Here is a 17,977-nt window from a genome sequence, read left to right on the forward strand (position 1 = left end):
CCATTTCTCATGCCGCATCTATTCCCAAATTTTTTTGGATAAGTTATGAACCACCCTGTATACTTCAATGTCTCATGTACATAAAACAAAATCTGAGCACATTTCAGACTAGAACTACGTATAGTATTAGATCAAGAAACAATCTGATAACAAATTTCTTGAGATTGAACAGGATGAGAAATGGTACAGAATATTTAGGTATAATGGTACTGGGATATATTAAAAAAAGAATTTAAACTAAAACAATATCAATCTATATTAAAAATTTTTAAAACTAACACAGTCAAAATAAATAATCTACTCTACCAATTGCCGAACAGCTTAGTTTTGGTACTAGGCTTTCTCTTGACAGCTGGACTTAAATTGCTAGTTAAACGCAATTTTTTAATCACACTGGGTGTTCCATCTGTAGCCTTTCTTTTTTTATCCTAAAAAAAAATTGTAAGCTGAAGGTATTAGCTTCCTTTGATTAATTCACTCACTTTACTAACAACTGAAGTTTCTTCCACGGTGACAGTTTGAAAAAGAAAATTCCTAGAATTTTTTGCTGTGGCTGTCCCCAAAGTCACAGATGTCACTTTATTATATTCAGCTAGCCTCTGCAGCACTTGGTCATTTCGACTCAAAAATGAACCCCTTTTGCTCTAAAAGAAGAATTTTTTTCATAGAAATAAAGTGCCAAGTAAAGAAAATTACTTTAAAAGAATAGTATATTAAAAACCAAGATGGAAAGTGGCTCGTTATGTCGAGAGATTAAGAAGTTAATTGAGTTAATGTTGAGGTAAACTTAATCTCGAAACAGGAAATGAGTATATTCACCAACTTTTGTATACTACTTTATTGTCAACAAAAAATGCATATGAATAAAAATAAATTTTACTTATTAATATTAGTCCAAATGAACAAGTGTCAAACTAATAAGACCTTCGTCACTGTGATACGATAAATAATTATTTCCTATTTTTATCCGGAACAAGTTCAGGTAATGTTCGTTACAGACCAGTTTCTTCGAAAGAAGCACAGGGATTACAAATTTAGATAAAAACAACAAAATATTAAAATATGACCAATTTATTTTCCTTTCCACCTGGGTTGAAAGTGACAATTTTTTACCAAGGTGGAAAATAATAGTTCGTTAATAGTAAAAAAAAACTGTCAAAAATAACTTAATTATGTATGTGATTGGAAATAAATCAATTTGTTAATATATTGCCAAAACGGGCTGATGGAAATTGCATCAAAATTAAAAAATACAAATTTTTCCTAATAATATCTATTGTAAAAATTAAATTTTCGGTAACCATACAAAAGAAGGACTAGAGGGGGACTAAATTTAACAATGTATTTCCTATCTGGATTGATTTATCGAAATATTTGAAAGTTTCAGATTAAAAAATGTACCCTTTATATTGAAATTTTTATTTGATAGTAATATTCCATTCTTTTAACTTCGTGTCGCAACTTATATAAAATGAAGATTTTGAGAAAAATAAGAAAATCCGTTTGTATCTGTTGATTATAAAAAGATAATTATTTGCATGTGTCTAACCCTTTTCCATGGGCGTAGCTAGGGGGGAGCAGGGATGTGCACGGCACACCCCCAGAAGGCCCAGTACTCACCCCAGAAAAACATCTAATATTATCAACTTATCTTTGTCATATCGGTAATGCGCGGTTTTTTTTAGGATCAAATTAAAACGTGTTCAAAGGAGTAGGGCCCCTACGGCCGGTTTTTGGCCTAATTTATTTTTGGCTGAAAAAATTTTTTTTAGTACCTACTAGCAATACTGAATTATTTCCACCATAAACAGACCAACACCCTCACCCTCCTTTCCCCCTTCACCCCCTTAAATGGTGGGGAAACCATTGCTTATTACAGGAATCTTTAAAGAGTTTAGAGATGCAAAAGACATTCAATTCCTATGAATCTTACATATGAAGAGTTTTTTGGGCCGCTGATCACGAATCTGGTCTCAGAATCTCGAAATTCAAGATGGCGGATCCAATATGGCGGACAAAAAAATTAAAATATCTCACAATGCACGAATTTTTGTATTGGGGGTTTTTGTGTCTTTCGGTATCCCATTTGGCCAGTATAAAAATTGAAATGTCTTCAAAATGCACAAATATTGTTGAGGGGTGTTTTGGATCGCTAATTACGATTCTGCAGTCAATATACACATACACGTTGATATAATTGTTATCTTTTTATTTTTTACTTTACTACTACACAAAAATTCATGCAGTTTAAAGACATTTTAATTTTTTCGTCGGCCATATTGAATCCGCCATTTTGAATTTCGTGATTTAGAGTCCAGATTCGTAATCATAGACCCAAAAACCTCATTACAAAAAAATTCATGCATTTTGAAGACATTTCAATTTTCTTGTCCGCCATATAGGATCCGCCATTTTGAATTTCGTTATTCTGAGACCAGATTCGTGATCAGCGACCCAAAAAACTCTTCACATGTAAGATTCATAGGAATTGAATGTCTTTCGCATCTCTAAACTCTTTAAAGATTCCTGTAATAAGCTATGGTTTCCCCACCATTTAAGGGGGTGGAGGGGGAAAGGAGGGTGAGGGGGTTGGTCCGTTTAGGGTGGAAACGATTCAGTATTGCTAGTAGGTACTAAAAAAAATTTTTTTAGATTTTTCAACCAAAAATAAATTAGGCCAAAAACCGGCCTTAGGGGCCCTCCTCCTGTGATATTGGTAAGTCGCTAATTGCAGAGACCTTTTGTTTTTTTTAGAAGCCACCATACAGCTTGCAGGCCTGAGCCCAGCCCAAGCAAATGTTGTAGCTAGGCCCATGCCCTTTTCGAGAATTCAGGATGGTAAATTTAATTCAATTTTGTTTAAAAATTTGGTAGAATTTTCAGAAATACTCATATTAAATTTTTATTAGCTGTTTCACTATACATGTTTCAAAATTAACTATTTTGTTTAATAGACTCTGCAAGTGAAGCGCAAATAGCGAATTTTGTCGAACACATTTTCTTTTCTACTTTCTCTCCTACTCTCGACACAAAATAAAATCAATTGAATAGATTTTGGTGAGTTTTTTTGATATTCAATTTTTTTTAATATACAGTCCATTTGAAAGACCTGTTAGGCTGTGGTCAGTGAATGGTCGGACTAGTCCGGTCAAACTTCTTTAGTCAAACAATTCGCTGAATGGATTTGTATTAACTGTATTAAAACCTGCCCAATATTCAGCTGATTGGGCTGATCCCCAAAATATTTGAGCGCTGAACAACTTTGACTGGTCCGACCATTCGCTGAACACAGCCTTAGTGTCCCATCATATACTGACTGCAAAAAAAATAACTTACCAATAAAGTAAATGACTGCTTTAAAACGGGACTCTCTGATACAATGTTGTTTTTATCAATGGGTGTACTATTTTGTGAATTCGACTGACTCCTCTGTAAGACTTTCTGTCCAATTTTCAGCAACTGGCTGTCACTTAAGAGATTATCGTCATCCAAATCCTGCGAGTTGATCAGCTTCTTCTTTAGAAACATTTCTCTTTCATGCCTCCTTTTCCTCCACTGTTCCTCACTTTCTTCTTCCTCTAGATATACATCATCCTCTTCCTTTCTTGTTTCATTCGATTCAATAACGGAATCAATATTCTTCCATTTAAACTGTCTTTCTCTGCCGGTACCATGTAATTCACCATCCTCCAATAACATTTCTTGTAATAATTTGACCTCTCGTGTGTCATCATCCAACATTCTTCGCATGTGAATCTTTTCCAAGTCAGTTCTAATTTGTTTTTCATCAAATTTTTCATCGTCACCTTGTTCAAACTCCATCGTATCTAAATCTTTTTCATCTTCGTCTGCACTATCCCATTCCGATTCTGACAATTCGGCCTCGTTTTCAAAGAAATCTGAAGGTTTCAATTTTTTCATGTTTGTGCCGTCTGAAAAAATGTTGGTAGAAATATATAATTCCACATTGTTTCAAACTTACAATCATCATCCAGAACTCCTATTTCATTTTCTTCAGAGTCATAAGCTACATTATCTGGTGCTATATTACTGTCTTCATCATCATCAATTTCGTCTTGTAAATCTATGACTTCTTCATCGTTCTCATCTTCAGAATCTTCATCATCTGCAAAAGTATGAAATAATCATTTCATACATAAAGATTGACTATTTTTTTGTAAAATTTTTAGAAACGGCTAGATAATCAAAATAATAGTATTTTATACATATATATTCAAAAAAAAATTACTGTTTCAAGATATAAGGTGTTAAAAAGCTATTTTCGAAAAAAAAACATTCAAATTTTACAGAATATTTTTGGCAACAATTGTTTTAAATGTTTCAATTTTATCAGGGTTTTATAAAAGAGTGTCTTTATAAAAAATATGCCATTGACAAAATACAAAACTGTTCATTTTACAATAAAAAAAATGTGGTCATGAATTTTTCTTATAGCTGTTTTACATTGACAATTTATTCATGAACAAATTGATGAAGTTCTTCATGAATTAATTCACGAATTTATTGATAAACAGTGTGGTTTTACACTGCTACAGACTGTCAAGTTTTTTGACGCATGAATCAGTTCTACCAACAAATCAAAGAAGCAAATAAATTTCAAAAATGTCACCTTTCCACTCATAATTGTAGTGATACAACAGTGGTACCGTTTTGACCCATATTATATAAATATTAGTTTTTGTAACAAATCAGTAAAAACATTGTAAAACTAGTACGACGCCGCACAATTATTTACATATTCCAATAACATAACCTCATTACTGATCTGAGGCTGGAAATCTGTTGGGTTGGTACTTCTGAACTTCAAGAAGAAATAAACGAAAATTAGAACCATGTTCTAATTCGTCAAGAACATGGTGAATAAATTCATGAAGTTATTTGATAGCAGATTTATTGCTTTACATTTCTCCAATTTCTTGATGAAGCGACTTCATGAATTAATTCATCAATAAATTGTAAATGTAAAACAGCTTTTATAAATCGCTTATTTCTAAATAAAACATTTTTATTAAGATAGAAATTTCACGGTTGTTTTACTTAAAACATATTGCTCTGTAACTGTGTTAATAATAAAATTAAAAAATGTCTCAAACAAAAGGTACGAAAAAAATTTCCAAACATTTTAAAGTTATTTTCTATTACACCGGATGTATCGTTTATCCTAGGCAATATTTTACATATATTTTTCAAATTATGTTTCAATATTATTTGCTAGTGGGAAAATATATAATTTCTATTCATAAAATGCTTTTTGTAAATACATTCTATTGTTGTTAATTTTAGGTTAAAATTTGAAGAGCACTCTATTATCATTTTTAATTTTTGCCAATGGCCTAAGAGTTTTTTTTTAATTAAGACACCCACACTTTTTCTAAAGCACTAATGCACTGTTTCAAGGAATTAAAATACCAGATCTAAAATGTGGAAGTTGGAATTAATGTGATGGTCTGGCAGGGTGCCATGGCACAAAGGCATTTGTAGGAACGAGAAAGCGGATGAACTTGCTTGGAAGGGATCCGAGACAGAGTTCATTGGCCCGGAGCCCTTCTGTGGCACATCTCCCAGTGTGATCAGGCAGGCTCTGAGCAAAAGGATCGAGACAGAACATAGGAAATACTGGACTTCAAGACCAGGACATAGCCATTCTAAGGAGCTCATGGAGTATCCCTTGAAGGAAAGAGCAAACGATTTACTGAGCTTGAATAAACTCAGGAGAGTGGCGGGACTCATAATGGGACACTGTCACTTTAGGAAACATCTACATAAGCTAAAGCTTGTAGACAGTCCGATCTGCCGAGGACGTGACTCGGCGAGTGCCCAGGATTTGCACTTAGTAGAATGACGCTCCTGGGGAGACCCTATTTGGAACCCAAGGAACTGAGAGAAGTGTCAGCAAGGAAGCTTTTGGACTTTGTCAAAAGGACAAAACTACTTGCTGAACAGGACTAGTAGTGGGACACACAATAGGCCTAATTAGGCTATGGTGTCATGGAACTTATTAAGACCAACCACTAGAAAAGAAGAAGATGGTCTGGCAGGACAACTCCAGGTCTCCATCCCATTAAACATGCCTCAAATATGTTTGGAAATCAATTAAGAGATCATCCTAATCAAGACTGATTCAAAACCATAATCAAATGTTTATTTTGAACATAAACTGTTGATGCAAAGATTTACTCCAAAACAAAGGCAGAAATACTTGATATTAACTTAATTAAAAATGTTGCTTGTTTTCATACAACAAATTTCTAACTTTAGAAGTTTTAAATTCTTAAATTAATTGTTAAACACGTAACGTTTTGTTATTTACAGATTAATATTAAGTTATTAAAATTGTTTAGTTACACATTAATTTCTTGGAGCAGAGTAAAACTGAAAAATTTTAAAACTGGGTTTTTGAGGTCAAAAACATTCTATGAAATACTTGAGAAAAACTTTTTCTTAAAAAAACTTTAACACGCCATATCTGAAAAATGTTCTTCAAATGTTCCCCTGAATACCAATCTGATTTTTCATTTAATTTTATCAATAATCAAGTTATATTTCGATTTTTAAATTGCCCTTAAACTATTGTCGAATAGTTCGAAACTAAAGTTTTCGAAAAAAATTATTTGCTATTTTTTTATAAAGTAATGTGTTTAGTTTATGAATCTCAATGTTAATGACCTGTTTTAGTTGACTTGCGTAATATCAATAGGTACCTCTGATGTGATATGACAATGAAAATACTAAGCAACATAAAACAAAGTTAATTCGGCAAAACGAGAATGGGTGAATATGTTATTATTTAATTTTATTACACTTATTTTAATATGCAATTTATTCGTTTACAAGGTGTTTGTAATACCTACGGTATGTAAACCCGCCAATTTCAGCTCTGATGTATTCGTTTTTCTGTATGATGTGTTTATGTATCTTCATTGTTAAATTTCTGTGTGATATTTATGAAAAAATATGTACATATACAAATCAAGAAAGATGAGATTTGACAAAACTATGCATGCACACATTGTAACTGGTGCATATGGTTGTTTGGGGTAACACTAGCCTGTTCAGAAGAGGGATATAAAATTAAAATGTTTTTTTCAATGGAATGGAAGAAACAAAATTATGGGTTTCTAAAGATCAATGCCCTCATATAAATATAACTTCCATTCAAAGTTACATCCCGTCTGTACATACAGGGTGCCCCGAAATTCATAAGACAAATTTAGGGGACCCGTATTTTTTCTTTTTGCCAACTGGCCCCCTCTTTCGAAGTTACAGAGTTTATATCTCAAAACCATGTTGGACGAGAATCACTAAATTTGGTACACAGGGGTTTTATGATATGTCGAATCTCACAGTGCTACGCTTTTTGGCGAGAAACCCCCTTAAGACACTTTTTCGTGGGCCCCCTTGTCTTTGGAACCAGAAAAATTTGGTCGCAAATTTGATTTTTTTTTTTTTAATTATGTATCAGTTAGCTAGAAAGCCATTGAATTTATAAACTTTTTTGTCTCGATAATTTTTTCATAAAACGCAATGTTTTTGAGGAAAATGGTGAATCACGATATGCATTTGATCACATTTTGACATTTTTCTCGAAAATATTGCGTTTTACGAAAAAAGTATAAAGAGACAAAAAAAGTTTCTTATGGGAAGTGGATTTCAGCCAATTTTTTTAAAACTTTGTAGGTTGTTAGTTCTTAACAAGTAGATCAAAAGTCTCAATGGGCACAAAGCCCCAAATCCACCCCTTCCCCCCCAAAAACTGCCTCCAAGTAGCGAGGAGTTTACTTGTCGTTTTATGAAAAAAAGTTTCAAATAAAAGTTGTTTATTTCAATGAAATCTAAAAAAAACTATTCGTGGTTTCTTCGAAAAATCAATGTTTTAGCTTTAAAACGCCACCAAAGTTTAACACAGAGTATACGTATGATAGCTGTATATACACGTGTAAGTTTAACAGCGTTTTACAGCTTGAATATCACTTTTTCGAAAAAATCACAAAAACTTTTTTTTAGATTTAGTCAAAATAAATAACTTTTACTTGAAATATTTTTTCATAAATTCACAAATAAACTTTCTACAGCTATATAAACAATTAAATTGTTAATAACAATTTTCCTGACCCGATTTCGTAAAATTGAGTTGCAGATTCGAATTCAGTGTGAAAAAATACAAGCAAAAAATATATGTGCAAAAAATACGTACAACTATAAAATACAGTAATCTGGAAAATCCGTAGGCTGATTTGTAGGGTACGGGGGGTGTGTGAGGGGCGTTGTCAAGTGGGGCAGTTTGATAATCAAAAATGTGGTTGTTTGGGGTCGTTGATTAAAAAAATAAATTGTTTTACATGCAGAAATCAGTTAAATCGCCCCCGCTACTTGGAGGCAGTTTTTTGGGGGGAAGGGGTGGATTTGGGGCTTTGTGCCCATTGAGACTTTTGATCTACATGTTAAGAACTATCAACCTGCGAAGTTTCAAAAAAATTGGCCAAAACCCACTTCCCATAAAAAAAGTGCAGGGTTCTTTAATGGCTTTCTACTGGACTGATAATTTTTAAGAAATTTAAATACGAGACCAAATATTTTTGACTCCCAAAGACAAGGGGGTACACGAAAAATTGTCTTAAGGGGGTTCCCCCGCCAAAAACGTAGCACCATCAGATTCCACATGTCATCAAACCCCTGTGTACCAAATTTAGTGATTCTCGTACAACAGGATTCTGATATAAAAAAAAAGATTATTCTTAGGGGCGGACTTCACTGGGCTGTAAGTGCGAAAGAGGGGGCCACTTGGCAAAAATAAAAAATATGGGTCCCCTAAATTTGTCTTAAGAATCTGTGACCTAATTTTGTTGCATGAATTTCGGGACACCCTGTATAACAAACTATAATTATTTTTTGATAATCTATTTGTTCTCAAAGTTTGATAAAACATCCTGTGTATGAACAAAATTACCTGAAAACATTATTCTCTTCTTATTTTTCTTCTTTACTCCAACTGTGTCAGTATCATCGTCCGAGTCAATCACACCACCACCAGTTAGTGCTTCTTCGAATTCCTCAACAATTCGCCTCTGAGTGTTAGAGATTAATGGTGACTCAAATTTCTTTTTGAATTTTTCCATTTCCTCTTCGTCTATTAATTGAGAAATTATCAAATCCTGATCTTCATCCAAACTTTTTACTTCTTTATTTGTGTTAAATGAATACATATCTGCAGGAGTTTCAGTAACATTATCTTGTTTTTCTGAAGATCCGTTCTGAGTTATTCCTGTAAATTCACCAGAACAAATATTTAATAAATCCTGAGTTGAAGGTGTCTGATCACCCAATCTGTTTTCTACTAACTCCGCAGTTGAAGGAAATTTACCACTGCATAAATCAACTAAGCGCTCCTCATTCTCTTTGGCATTTAAAGTACTTGGAAATTCCTCAACACGTGAATCAACCGGCTGTTCTTTATGTGTTAAAATAGATTCTTCAGCTTCTTGCATTTCAGGAAACTGTTCACAATAGAGCCCCTCAGCCTAAAAAATTACAGCAATTAAACAATTAATAATACAACATTATCGTCACATTTTTTAAGGACTTACCTGGGAATCTGTCATTTCTGTATCGATGAACAACTTTTTCTGTAAACTTTGCTGCCAGTTTTTCTCTTTCAAAGGAGATGGTTCATTTATATTTTGAAATACCGATGTAACTGGGGAATCTTTCAAATTCTGAAAAAATAATATTACATATTTATGTGAGAATATGTATATTAATAAAAAAATACTTTTGAAGCAGAATTAAAATTCTGCAGTCCTGTTATGTAAGATAATGGAGTTAAAAATTCAAAATCGGACTTCTTTTGAGTTATTTGCCTGATTGGTGTCTGACTAGTTTGTGGTTGATGGGGCGGAAAAATATCATCGTCTTCCTCTAAAAATCAATTATCTATGGGAGAAAATGTTGCATGAAGTTAATTTTCTACTTACGAGTAGTAACACTATTTGCACCTTCATTTTTTTTTAAATCTTCAGATTTTGACACCAGCTCCTCTTCATCAGAATCTTCGGAAAAACCCTTTAATATTTTTTTGTATGTTTTATTTGCACACCGTTTTTCATTACTTGCTTCAGATTCTTCCTCATTTTCGTTGCAATCCGAAGCATCATCAATCTCATTTTCATCATCTGCTTGATTAGCTACTTCATCCTCACTTGTTGCTTCAATAATCTCACCATCTTCATCACTCTCTTCTGCTTCTTCATCAATAAAGATCGACTTTTTCTTTTCCTCGCGATCTACATGATCATTTTCTTCAACTTCTTCTTCTTCTTCCTCACTAGATTCTGTAATGTCCATCTCTTCCTCCTCATCATCAAGGATATCATCGTCATCTGGTCCACAATCCTCATTTTCTCCCTCATCCGTATTTGTTTTCTCATTGTTAGACTGTTCTGTTGTTTTCTTCTTCCACCATTCTGACCTTTTCTGAGCCATTTGATCCTGAAGTTCAATTCGAAGCTTTTGCAGTTTGGCCCCAGGTTTTTCTTCTACAGCAGTTAAGTCACTCTCATCTTCTAGCTTCATTGCTACGGTTTCTTTATGAATTTCGCCACTTTCAAAACTGATAATACTGAAACGAAAGTTTAGTTTTCTTGAAAAAATCTTAAAATACAGAAATTAGAAAGATGAATAGAATTTTTTGCTGATTAAAGAGTTATATACGGTACAATAGCATATAGAGGAGGTTATTTTATGCAAAATATATCTTCCTTTTCGAGATAGAGGGTGTTGAAATTTCTAAAAAAAAGTAGAATATCTTGTGAATAGAAAGAAATAATATTTTATTATGTGGAGGAAATATTTATAACTTTCTACAAACATGCCAATTTTCATGTTGATTGATTCACCATTGGTGTACTTACCAGATGCATTTTACTATTTTCTAAATAAAATAAAAATAATTACAACGTCTTAATTGCAATGTACCACCATTTTTAGAATCATCAGATATTTTAAGAAGAAAATCTATTATTTAATTTTATTTTACTAAATTAAGTTACTAAATAAGTTACAAAAACTGCCAGTTTTTAAAATTATTGAATTAAACAACGGAAAAACTGTTGACTTCTGTCAATTGATTGACAATGTAAGTAAAAATCAAAGCCGCGTAATATTCTAGAAATTTTATTGCAGTGTGCATTGATGTTATCAATTAATTGGAAAACTGTGCAACCTAGGAAAAAATTAAAGAATAGTTTTTATTCTTAAAATACTGAAGGATCCTAAAAATGGTAGTATATTGCCATTAGTCTTTGGTGTCATTATTTTTTAAGAAAATACTAAAATGCACCCAGTAAGTACTCCACTGGTGAATCCATGAAATTGTGTAAATTGGCACGTTTGCAGAAGGCAATTCAACAAATATTTTTTCTACACAAAAAATATGCTTTCTTTCCATTCACGAGAAAACAGAAAAACATTTTTTTAAAAAGAATAAGTTTGAGGAATATATTAATTGAAACTATTTTGCTTAAAATAACCTCTGTACAGGGTGTTTGGTAAGGTTATGCATCCCTTTCAGGAGGCTATATTATAAGTGATTTGTGGTATATTTCCTTAATATACTATATTCCGAAAACGTTTAGTTTCCGATCTACAGGGTGTTAAGTTTTAATAAAAAAAATGCAGATCTATAAATATTGCGGAAACCTCTCAAAATATTTTAATGAAATTTTACAGGCTTTGACAGTTAACAACAATACATGTTTTACGATAAAAATATTGTTTTCAGTTTCACCAATGACGTGCACACAGGCACGTCTCTAAATATTGTTAAAGAAAAAAATGATACACCACTGATTTTTCTTAAAACAAAAATTATTTTTGAATTCCTTGTTCAATTTGGAAGAGAAAAGGTATCTCGACTGTTTTTTATGACGCACTGTTTTCGTGTAAAACAAATAAAATCGATTTATGGCATGGCTTAATTCGGTTTCATAATTTGAAAAATAGCAGAAATTATGCACTTAATTGCTTCACACTCAAACACTCAAAGTGAGCTATTATTAATTTTGTCAAACAATAACAAAAACGAGCGCACAGCCAACATGCTAATTTCTGTTTAGATAGTAAATAGTGAATCTAAAAACTGATAAAAATTTTTTACATTGATAATGTTAACTGCAAGGAATAATTTTTTGTTATAAAATTGGTACAAAAAAAAGCCGAGTGCATAATTTCTGCTATTTTTCAAATTGTTGAAACCGGATTACACCATGCAATAAATCGATTTAAATTTTTTTAATTGAAAACGGTGCGTCATAAGAAAAACAGTCGAGATACCTTTTCTCTTCCAAATTGAACAAGGAATTCAAAAATAATTTTTATTTTAAGAAAAATCAGTGGCATAATTTTTTTCTTTAAAAATATCGAAAGACGCACGCCACTGGTAAAACTAGAAACAATATTTTTATCGTAAAACATATATTGTTGTTAACTGTCAAAGCTTATAAAATGTCATTAAAATATTCTGAGCGGTTTCCGCAATATTTATAAATTTGCATTTTTTTATTGAAACTTTATCACCCTGTAGATCAGAAACTAAGAATTTCGGAATTTGGTATATTAAGGAAATATATCACAAATCATTTGCACTATAACTTCCTGCAAGGGATGCACCGACTTACCAAACACCCTGTATACTACTGAAGTCCTGCTTATGAAAATGGAAACACCTAGTATATATCGGCCCCAGCAATTTTGAAATGTCAACGCAAATGAATATTGCGGAAAATTAAAATTTAATTCATTCACTAATTTTTCATGATTTCATTCCTTTTAAAAAAAAAGACAATTGAACATCTCCCCCTGGAGATACAGATGCAAATTTTGTTTTTTCTTCCATGTTGGAATGCTTTCTTAGGATTATAGATTCCACATAATTTCAAGTCAACATATACTGCCTTAATTTGTTTTTAAAAATATATTTACCTTAGCTCAACATTATTTTTAGGCACTGCTTTTTTAAAATTATGCTCTACAAATCTTTTCATCAGTTTTGTTACTTCATTTGGCTTTGCAACTCCGGTTTCTAGGTCAATTACATCATTAGGACTACCAGTTAACTTTGGGTTAATATTTACTAAGCTCTCCTTAATTAACTCCAATTTTGACAAATTTTTAGGCTGCTCTATAGGAGCGGTAGAAAGTTGATTATCGTCAGAACCAAAATTTTCAATTTCTCTAACTAAATCGGTATACTCGAATGTGCTCCTCTTCTCTGCAGGATTTTCTGTTTCATGGATAGTTTCAGAGTTTTGGTCTAGGCCATCCAAACTAAACTCATAGTCCATGGAACATTGTTCTTTTCCTTCATCTGTTCTCAACGTTTCAGACGGTGCATTATTTATTTCTAAATCCTCCACGGGCTTATCACCAGACCCGAGATCTTTATGAATTGAAACTTCTTTATTCGGATTGTCAATGACTGTCAAATCTGTATTATTCTGATCTACCACATCACTTGAATTGTCAATTGTCATATTGTCTAATATATCACAGTCTTTAAAATTTGCATTATTTGCAGATACATCCATTTGTCCTTCCTCAGTAACCCTATTTTCAAACACATTTGAAACAACTGTAGCATTTTCAACAGCATTTGACGTATTTTCTGATACAGCTAATTGTAACTGGGGTTCTTCATCTTTATTTTCAACAGGAAGTGCTGCTGAGTGTTCTGTTACCTCATTGACTTCTTTATTATCTTCTTGATTACTTGATTCAACCTCTGATGGAGGAACATAATCTTTGTGCTCACAGTCATCCTCTGATTCGCTTTCTGATTTGTAAAACCGTTCCACTTCCTTTTCACGTTCTTTTAACTTCTCTCTAAAAATACATAATAAAATGTATATACTATTCAGGTACTCCTCTTAAAACATTAATAAATTTTAGATAAATATTAAAATATTTAGTTTATGCTGTTTTAAACATATTAATAAGCCCAGTGTGTCCAGTACAGCATGGCCATCAATAGGGTTGTTGACCAAATTTCAAAAAGTAGATAATATAATTCTACACGTACTAACTAGTGTATATACACAATTAGAGATTGGAAAATGTGTCAGAATAGTTTTAAAATAGTTATTTACAACTGATTTTTTTATAACATTTCAAAACGGCTGTGATGTCATAATGGGCACCTTGTAGTGAAATTATGTGTAAATGATTGTGTAAAGGAAAGAAATTGGAAGAAGACGCACTGTCAGTACTGTCAGTAGTGTCAGTCTGTCGGTGACACTGTCGTATAAAATATTTTTAAGTCTACGAGTTATTTTCCTTAATCTTCAAATTTATTTATTAAGTAAAATTATTATTTAGTAATAATCATTTAATAGCTTCCCTAATAATTATAGCAGAATGTGTGAATCGGGATTTGTGAAAGCTACTTCGCAAATTTTACCGAAAATTGATATTTTTATGATCATAAATTGAATTTTTAAAAAGAGACGAGCATTTTAATATTGGAGAAATCAGAGGTATAAAAGCAGTCAGGTAAGGATCAACATATTTAAAGAATGATTTTATTGTGTTTATATAAAATACATATTTATTTATTGGAAATTTATAGTGCAGTTCGGGAGTCTTATGGAGATAATGCAATTGACTATGTGGAATGTGGAACAAAACACCACATAATTTTTGTTGAATCCATTACAATCAGGAAATGAATAATTATCACAAATACTCTTAATTGATAGACTGCTGTCACTAGTGTCACTTTTGTTAAAAAAACAGGAAACAGGGCAGCAAGGTTTGATGGACAATTTTGACATATTTTCTTCTTCAAAATTATGCAATAGGATCGCTACTAGCTTCATGTTCAATTGCCCCTTATGACGTCAGACTAGTTTTTAAGTAACGCAAATTTGTATATGGTTTGTATTTATAGTGGACAACCCCATTGTCGTCCTATATTTTCTGAATATAGTATATAAAACAATGATATCTTTTTATATAAACATTATTATCGCCCAACTTTTTATTTTTACCCCATTCCAAGAATTTTTTGAAATTTATTGATTCATTTATTGGTGAATTTTGTTTAATCAAACTATTTTCAAGAAATTCAGAATTACATATGAGTATTAGGTACAGTTTCCATAAAACAGATCCTCTAGCAGAACTTTCAATAAAATATCTGATAATTGAATCGAATGTATACCTAATGACTATACATTTATGACATTTTGCCTTTTACAGGCAAATATTTCCCTCATCGATTTTCACAAAATTAACTTTATATAAAAAAGGTATCAAAGTACACTAAGGAAAATATTGAAAGAAAATTCTAGACAACTTTTTATACAAAATTATATTTGAATTAGACTTACGAAACAAGAGTCAATTGCTCTGCAGACATCTTGATCGCTACTGAAGGGGGTGCTTTTACATTTATTGGTACCGCAGAGGAAAATTTGGACCGCTTAGAAAGGAACTCTTTTATGGTATAAGATTTTGGCTTGTGATAAGGTAAGGAAATTTTCTTTTCTCTAAGCATTCTCTGAGACTCAGATTTAATTTCCTTCCTAAGTTGCGCAGCTTCTTTACCAGTCATCTAAAATACATAGCAATTTGTATAAAATAAAAAAACAAATTTAAAAAAATAAAAATTAAGGATTAAAAATATATGTAGGTACAGAGTGGATCGTGAAAATTGTCCCCTTTCTTCATTGTTCTTCGAGATATGAAAAAAATGTAAGAATAAAAGTTTAGGGATTTAAAAGAAATTTTTGACTCATCTAGACTGCAAAAGGTCTTTACAAAATTCTACGTTCTTCGAATCAAAATAAGTAAATTCTGGTACATGCCCATGTATTAATAAATACTTTTAATCTTTCTATTTATTTAATGCAAATTAAATAATACCTAAGTACTGGAATTATTTCTGGCTGATATTTTATATATTTTAAGTAAATTGTCACTATATCATTATCTTTCTGCTTCTGCAAACATTTTATAAAGTTAATTATTAGTAGATAGATTAACATCACTTTCTAATTGTCAATATTGTTCCAGAGCTACTTACTACGTAAAAATATATGAAAATAGGCAACAGTTACCTCGAAAAATTTTTAAAGATAGTATCATATATAAAATATTTTTGAAACGTTCTTTTGATGGTCTTTCCAATGGTGTTCCACTAAAAGAAAAACCATAAGTTGGGCCTATATACATACATTCAATTGTCTTTTATTCTTTAACCTTTTTCGTATCTCGAGGTTCTTAAAATTACATATTCTTTGAACAGTTCTATCTCCTACAATACCTTCATTTTTGAAGATATATTAATATATAAATGTAATATAAAATATAAAAGATTAGACAACTCACTTTTTTAGGTTTTCTAGCTACATTTTCTTTTGGTTTCTGTTTCTTCTTATACTGCTTAGATATGACATTTGTTTCTCCTAAACAATTATTTTCATCTAATTTATTCTCTACACTTGCTTCGTCTTCAGAACTATCCGAGTCACATAATGCTGACAATCTCATCGCCTTCAAGAATAAGTAATCACTTTTTAAATATATTAATTTATCACAAAAATGTAATTTTAAATCCATCATTTACCTCTATCAGAAATCTATTGTGTTTATAATATCTAAAATGTTTGAAGAGTTTCACATATTTTTGTAGGACCACGTATGCCAAATAAAAAAAAAACATCAAAATTAAAATATAAAATTGTAATGTAATTTTAAAACTATATTGCATTTACACTTTCAGCAAGTGTAGCACTCAATATAACACAATTTTTTTAACATAAATATATGAAATGATTTATAAAATATATAGGTACAGTATTATTTTATATTTCAATAAGAGAAAATTTACCTGCGACATATTTTTGTTAATATCAACTTTTTCTGGAATCAACTTTCCCTCTGCATTGGTAATAAACACGGGTTGTTCAATGGTATCTAGGGCATCATCAGAAAAGCTTTTATTATGAGCAATTACTGGACCCATTTCTTCCTCCGAGTCACTGTCAACGATTGCTGCTAATGTCCTGTGTCTGTTCTCAAGATTTTCTTGATTATTTTTGCCATTCTCCGTTGTGGAATTAAGCTCATGTTCGGAATCGCTACCATCTATTATTTTACACGTTTTTCGTTTAACTTTATAAAAATTATCATTATCAAGGACAAAATTGTTCTCTTCGTTACATAGAATAGTGTCATTTTTAGATTGTTCATTTACATTATCTATCTCCACTAGGTCATTATTTTGCATGGTACTTTCTATTCCGAGACTATCAGTCTCAGTTTCAGATGACATGTTTAATTTTTAATTGGTGATTGGTGCTGCAATATTTTTTTTAAAAAAGAAAAATATTTTCAATTTTTCAAATTACCATAAATACTAAAAAGTTTTCTTTGAACACTTAAAACATTTTTACTTAAAATCATATAAACTAGTAAGACAAATTAAAAAGAAAAAACTTCACATTTTTAATAGACGAAACAATTAGTAAAATAGTAGAATCACAATAACCAATAATAACCTAAAAGTTGCAAGCAAAGTCAAAAGATTTACCGCCAAACCATAGAATAAAAATTATATCATTTCTGTTCTGTAGCGAAACCAACCACACTACAGATTGGGCGTTTTCGAAAATTCACTTCGAGTGCTAAGATCACTATCTTTATCTATGTCATTCTTAAGTAGTGATGGGACTAATCGAAAGAATTAAATAATCGAGAGGTTACCATTCGAATTAATTTTATAATCGAATGATCATTCGAATGATATATAATCGAAAGTTCCCTTCGAAAATTTCCGATCATTCCAAATCATATGCGAAACATGTTGACGCTAGGTAACTGAATGACTGTCGCGAAAAAAAAATATATAGAAAACATAATTAGGTATTATTTTCATTCATATGAATTTTTATCCTCGCTAAAT

At 31.5% G+C, this 17,977-nt stretch overlaps 1 protein-coding gene across 1 annotated transcript; it reads right to left on the reverse strand.

The window, feature by feature from the left end:
• Nucleotides 1-231: 231 nt before the first annotated feature.
• LOC108912682 (claspin-like) lies at nt 232-17,395 on the reverse strand. The gene is made up of 12 exons (XM_018718000.1): nt 16,904-17,395; nt 16,402-16,566; nt 15,402-15,625; nt 12,997-13,896; nt 9,993-10,636; nt 9,791-9,936; nt 9,606-9,734; nt 8,969-9,539; nt 3,983-4,126; nt 3,337-3,932; nt 483-644; nt 232-428 (listed from the first exon to the last, which is right to left on the reverse strand). Exons 1-12 carry the CDS (start codon nt 17,345-17,347, stop codon nt 303-305), a joined length of 4,251 nt encoding a protein of 1,416 aa, XP_018573516.1. The 5' UTR covers nt 17,348-17,395; the 3' UTR covers nt 232-302.
• Between the last annotated feature and the right edge of the window lie 582 nt (nt 17,396-17,977).

This window comes from Anoplophora glabripennis, unplaced genomic scaffold (assembly GCF_000390285.2).
Source record: "Anoplophora glabripennis isolate ALB-LARVAE unplaced genomic scaffold, Agla_2.0 scaffold689, whole genome shotgun sequence".
NCBI classification, from domain to species: domain Eukaryota; kingdom Metazoa; phylum Arthropoda; class Insecta; order Coleoptera; family Cerambycidae; genus Anoplophora; species Anoplophora glabripennis.

Excerpts from the sequence above, each read along its gene's own strand:
- LOC108912682 (XM_018718000.1), bottom strand. The coding sequence starts at position 17,347 with ATGTCATCTGAAACTGAGACTGATAGTCTCGGAATAGAAAGTACCATG. Across the intron at positions 9,937-9,992 it reads TGCAAATAGTGTTACTACTC|AGGAAGACGATGATATTTTT; the intron begins GTAAGTAGAAAA and ends ATTGATTTTTAG. Across the intron at positions 429-482 it reads AAACTTCAGTTGTTAGTAAA|GATAAAAAAAGAAAGGCTAC; the intron begins GTGAGTGAATTA and ends ATTTTTTTTTAG.